The 6,000-nt window shown below is 45.6% G+C and overlaps 1 protein-coding gene across 1 annotated transcript; it reads left to right on the top strand.

The window, feature by feature from the left end:
- The first annotated feature begins 2,333 nt into the window (after positions 1–2,333).
- LOC134341757 (allatostatin-A receptor-like) lies at positions 2,334–3,359 on the top strand. Its single transcript, XM_063039670.1, has one exon. The coding sequence runs from the start codon at positions 2,334–2,336 to the stop codon at positions 3,357–3,359; it is 1,026 nt and encodes a 341-aa protein (XP_062895740.1).
- The last annotated feature ends 2,641 nt before the right edge of the window (positions 3,360–6,000 follow it).

The following is a 6,000-nucleotide window of genomic DNA, read 5'->3' as shown; positions in this document are numbered from 1 at the left end:
ACGCATCCATTAGTAACATGTGCTATATTTCGTTCGGGCTCGGGGTTTTATCTATCCTCATGCGCTTCAAAGTCTCCAATGCATCTTCCTTCGAAACCTTGACATATTCCAGTATATCAGGCAGTTCACGCTGCCCCCACATTCATCAAGTTCCCTCTGGGATTCCTACTCTGTGGTCTACGGAGTCCTGGCTTAATAGTGCTGATCCCCGGCATCAGATCTGACGGGAAGCTCTGCACTGGTGAATACTGAAGCAAAGCGTTCATTACTGACTCCACTACCGCCCCCGTCTCCAGGCGCATGTTTCTTTTCTCTTGTATCCTTCATCGCTTCTACGCTCTCGTCCTCCTGGTCTCCTCCTCGCCAATGCACACGCCTAACACTTCTGTCCACTGTTTGGCTCCTTCTTGGCGACCTTGTAACTCTCCAGAACCCTCTCTGATGATCTCGGCTTCTTAACCCTTAAGCATGCTTCTTTCTTCCTCGGGAATGGATGTTCCACATCTCGTCACAGCCGTGACCCCTTCGAGTTAGCATACTTTCCCTACCTCAGCGGGATAAACCTACCCAGAACGCCAAGCAAGGGCGCCCGAAACAACCTGCACATTTCTGTTGGGCATTTCCCTGAACACATCCGTTCCCAGTTCACATCCCCAGGTTCCTGCCTCATAGCGTCATGATGGGTACTTCCCCAAATTAAACACTTCCCAATATATTCTGCTCATATCCTTGTCCATGGCTCTGTAAAAGTTCAGGGAGTTGTCGTCAGTATCACCAAAATACTCGCTAAGCCTCGTATATCTTAGTTGAGCTTATTCTCATCAAGCATCGGCTTTCTAAATTATTTCTAAACTTTTCTAAATTAAACAATACTACGTCACTGTTTGCATTCCTTTTGCGCTCCCTCTCGTTTATTTATTTATTGTTTGTTTCAGTGCTTTTGGACGTATTGCACTGTACACACATTTCACGACATTTACTGGAGACAGTAAACGTGATGCTGGTTCCGATTCTGATGATGGAAATGAGGAGCCGGTGATGATCCATAATATGCACCGTCATTTACTGAGACCTTATTCGGAGCCGGAAAACCCGATGCACATTCGGTATCGGGAATATTTGTCACAGAGGTTATTATAGAGATTTTTAACCTTCAATGTCAAAAAGTTCAGGGAGTACAAGCGACACTGGACGAGTCAGTGAAGTCCAATTCTGTTCACCGGGCTCTGCGCTCATTCATTGACTAAACGGAGGGAACGAGTGCATCGGTTTCACCCTGGGGCTGATGACCGACAGCGGGCACGGTCCAACTTACTCCGGGCCTGTACCGGTTCAATAATGAGTTCCGTTGAGTGGATTCTGTCGACTGCACATCAGCCGATCCTCCTACAGCCACTGTGTTCAGCTCTATCACAGCTCTCATTCACTACGGCTGGTGTCTGAATGGGGCTTCGAGGGTAAGAGCCATTGAAATGACGATCCCACGGGTAGGGAAAGTAGGGCACAAGGGAGGTATGGGAGAAGATGGTGATCTCCCCTATTTTTCTGGGTTGTGATGGCGAATGAGCAGCAGTGCTGCCCCCTCTCGGTTACACCGCCAAGGTGACATCGAGAGCACGTCACCAGCAACTTAACCAGGAGCAGTGCTGCCCCCTCTCGGTTACATCGCCAAGGTGACATCGAGAGCATGTCACCAGCAACTTAACCAGGAGCAGTGCTGCCCCCTCTCGGTTACATCGCCAAGGTGAAATCGAGAGCACGTCACCAGCAACTTAACCAGGAGCAGTGCTGCCCCCTCTCGGTTACATCGCCAAGGTGAAATCGAGAGCACGTCACCAGCAACTTAACCAGGAGCAGTGCTGCCCCCTCTCGGTTACATCGCCAAGGTGAAATCGAGAGCACGTCACCAGCAACTTAACCAGGAGCAGTGCTGCCCCCTCTCGGTTACATCGCCAAGGTGACATCGAGATCACGTCATCAGCAACTTAACCAGGAGCAGTGCTGCCCCCTCTCGGTTACATCGCCAAGGTGACATCGAGAGCACGTAACCAGCAACTTAACCAGGAGCAGTGCTGCCCCCTCTCGGTTACATCGCCAAGGTGACATCGAGAGCACGTCACCAGCAACTTAACCAGGAGCAAATGCGCAGTTCGGCTGCAAACCGTTTTAGTTCACTGAATGAGGAGTTTTTATTCTCTCTTGGAACATATTTCTCCGGTAATTTTGCCTATCACTGTCGGAAAATTATTTTCACATTGCATTCCGAGAACGCTTCTCCTCGCCTTGTTTGTAACTCACAATTTGTGACTCTTTCCCTAGCGAACCTATTGACAATGGTGGTCCTCTTCCGAGGGAATTGCGGCCTTTCCAAATGTATATCGCTCTACATGGCTTTCATGGCAATGGCAGATCTCCTGGTGATGATCCTCTGTGTAATTGCGTATCATATCGTCATGTACCAGTTTCCATTCTCCTTCCTGCCCTACACATCAGCCTGTAAGGTCGTCCTGTACTTCAATTCGACCTGCCTGCAAACCTCGGTCTGGTACACTGTCCTGTTCACAGCCGATCGGTTTGTAGCGCTCTGTTGTCAGAAGCTTAAAACGAAATATTGCACGGCGAGGACAGCTGTTGCCGGCATTATAACCGTTCCGCTCCTGATGCATTTACAGAACGTCCCGTATCTATTTCAGTATAAACCTGTGCGTGTAATTAACGGTATTCAATGGGGCTGTCAGCGGAGCTCCTGGTTCGTGACGTCTCTTGTGGGCGTCGCATTCTCCTTTCTGCAGAGTATTTTAACGGTTATATCACCTTTTGTTCTGATAACCCTGTTTAACTGTCTGACGGTAAGGCGCATTTTATTAGCCAGTAAAGTACGCCGCGGACTGCGCGGTCACAGCAGTCAAACACAGAAGGATCCGGAGATGGAAGGCCGCCGGAAATCCATCATTTTACTCCTTAGTGTGTCCGGCAGTTTCATTCTGTTGTGGCTGTCGGTCACTGTGATCTTTCAGATCACCCGACTCGCAGGAACCGCGCATTACGAAGGTGATTACACCGACTCTGCCTATGTCGCCATTGAAGCCGGCTACATGATCATGTATCTGAGTTCCTGCACGAACGCCTGTATTTATACAGCGACCCAGGCTAAGTTTAGAGAGGAAATGCGGCTGGTGTTAAAATCTCCTTGGACTTTGTTTTTCATACTGGTTAAAAAAAACACAGGCAAAGCAAAGCACATGTTCCTAAAGTTCGAAAGTTCATCACCCACTAATTCTGCGCATCGGAAATCTGTCATTGGGTCGCGATGTACATCTGCGTTTTATGTGTTTAACAATAAAGTGTCTCGCTATTAAATTGACTTGGAGTCAAATATAACTCCATTTCCGTGCAGAAGCGTCCTTGATAGCCGTGACGTCATCAACAATCCTGGTATCCGATCACTCAGTTGATTTCAGTCACTCGTTGCGTTTGACAGCTGCGTTGACAGTCGGGGCTCATTTGGCCGCTGGGTAACTCGGGTAAAGGTGGAGTCATCGGAATGTCTTTTACACTGGCAGTGGAGATTCGCTGCGGTCAGCGCTGTGACAGAGCTACCTTCTTGTAGATTGCAGTGCGGAATCAATATCGCATAGATTCTGCCCCAGCTCGACTATGGCGACCTCTGCCAATTCCCAGAGCCATAATCCAGCCCGTATCCCTCTCTACCTTTGTTAACCAAGGGTTATCTAGACACGTTTCCATTATTTTATTATCATCTGCATCCAGCAAGTCTGCTGCATACATAACCACGCCGCACTGGGCGAGAAAAAGAGAATGTCTTCAGATCTGTGTATGGATGTGCCACTGCTGACATAGGAGAAGACAAAGTTAAATATAAACCTCCTCATAATTGTATAAACTTTTCCAAGGACCGTTCACTTTATTTTTTATTTCAGACAATCAAACTTTTCCTTATAGTTTATCCACTTCCTCACAGTCCAGGAAACAATCTGGTGAATTTTGATCTACCATAGCTCAGTTCTTACAACATCCTTCCCATGGCGTGCAATCAGAATTGCACCCATTGCTCTCAGTCTGTTATCACCAGTGCTCCGTATCGCTGTAAGACCGAGTCGGAATTCTTCCACTCAGAGCCTCGGTGAGCAATGCAAGAATAACAAAATCCACTTTCGCTGTACTGTCCGACTGCATTCAGAAAGGTGTGGCCTAGCGTTGCAAGGTTACAACTAAAAACGACCACCCAAAGGTCTATATGTCCTCCCAGAATTTTATTTCACAACGTGGATCAAGTCATATTTTGTTTCACATACTCTTTTACAAACAACAAAGGATACATCAGCAAATCTACAGCTCGCCGCTTATTGCCGGGTCCGGGAGGAGAGACACGCTCGCACACTGCCATTCGCATCCATTTACCAATCTAATCCTGTGACTAGTTTGCCAATTCATCTCCGCGTCCCTGTATCTGCCATGGGTGCTTTGTTAGGAACATTACTGAAGGACATCCAAACTCTATCTACCTTCCTGCTTTGTTAAATCGTATCCTGCTGTTTTGATATTACCATACATTTGTTTTATTTTACAGTTGGTGGTTAGACCAAAATCTGCACTTGTTTGTACTACTTTGTCTAGGAGAATGCGTAGGTCTTCTGCAGCACTTGCTATTAGGGTGGTATCATCTGCATATCTTATATTGTTGATGTTAACACCTCCAATTTTTACCCCATCTAGGTCTTCTATTTCTCTGAGAATCATTTCACTATAGATATTAAATAATTCCGGTGAGGCAGCGCATCCTTGTCTAACTCCTCTTTGAATTTTAGTCCAACTGCTTATTTTATCATACTTTTTTTTACCGCTGCTGTTTGATTCCAATATAAATTTTGAAGCAGTTGTTGGCCCCTTCCGTCAGTGTTTAGTTCAGCTAGAGTTGAAAGAATTTTTCATGTTTCACTTTGTCGAATGCTTTAGTGAAATCAATAAAACATAAAAAGACATCACTTTGATATTCAATGGCCCTTTCTGAAAGCATTCATAGTATGAAAATTGCATTCCTAGTTCGTCTATCGTCAATAAACATATATTGCAGTTTAGAAGTTGCTAGACTTAACTTGTTTTTAATTCGACTCAGAACAAGTCTCAACAAAATCTTTATTATGTGATTCACCAGACTGATTGTTGTATAATTTTCGCAGTCAATAGTTTCAGGAATTTTTGGCAGAGTTATAAATACTGACTTCAAGAGATCGTCAGAGCATACACCAGACTCATATATGACATTAAACAGTTCAAAAAGAATATCTATGCCCAGATCCTCCAGGGCTTGTATCATGTCCACTGAAATTTCATCAGGTCCAGTGGCTTTACCATGTTTTATGCTTTTCATTGCTTTAGTTATTTCTTCTTTGGTAATAGGTGGGCCAGGATTAGGGTGTTTAATATCTGGGAGTTCCCCTCTATTATCTTCAAAAAGCTGATCTATATACTGAATCCACCTCTCACATGCTTTATTTGGGTCTGTTAGCATGGATCTGTCTGCTGATCTTATGCATCCTGTAGAGGAGGTTTTCTTAATTAGATTAGATTATGAGGACACGCAGTCCTCTTTTTTGTCATTTAGTAATGCATGCATGAAGAAATGATACAATATTCCTCCAGTGTGATATCACAGAAACACAGGACAGACCAAGACTGAAAAACTAACAAAAACACATAATTATAATATATAGTTACAACAGTGCAACAATACCATAACTTGATGAAGAACAGGCCATGGGCACAGTAAAAAAATTCAAAGTCTCTCGAAAGTCCCACATCTCACGCAGACGGGAGAAGGAAGAAAACTCTCCCGGCCATGCCCGACCACAGTCCAACTTTCAGTCGTCCGAAAACTTCGAGCTCCGATCAGCCCTCCGACACCGAGTACCGAGCGCCATCTCTGCCGAACGCTTCGACCTCAGCCTCGGTCGCCAGCGGCAGGCAAAGCCGGGGATT

The sequence above is a fragment of the Mobula hypostoma genome, unplaced genomic scaffold (genome assembly GCF_963921235.1).
Source record: "Mobula hypostoma unplaced genomic scaffold, sMobHyp1.1 scaffold_62, whole genome shotgun sequence".
Classification (NCBI taxonomy): Eukaryota; Metazoa; Chordata; class Chondrichthyes; order Myliobatiformes; family Myliobatidae; genus Mobula; species Mobula hypostoma.
Note: the sequence above shows the minus strand (reverse complement) of the source record. Positions and strands in the feature narration are given on the sequence as shown.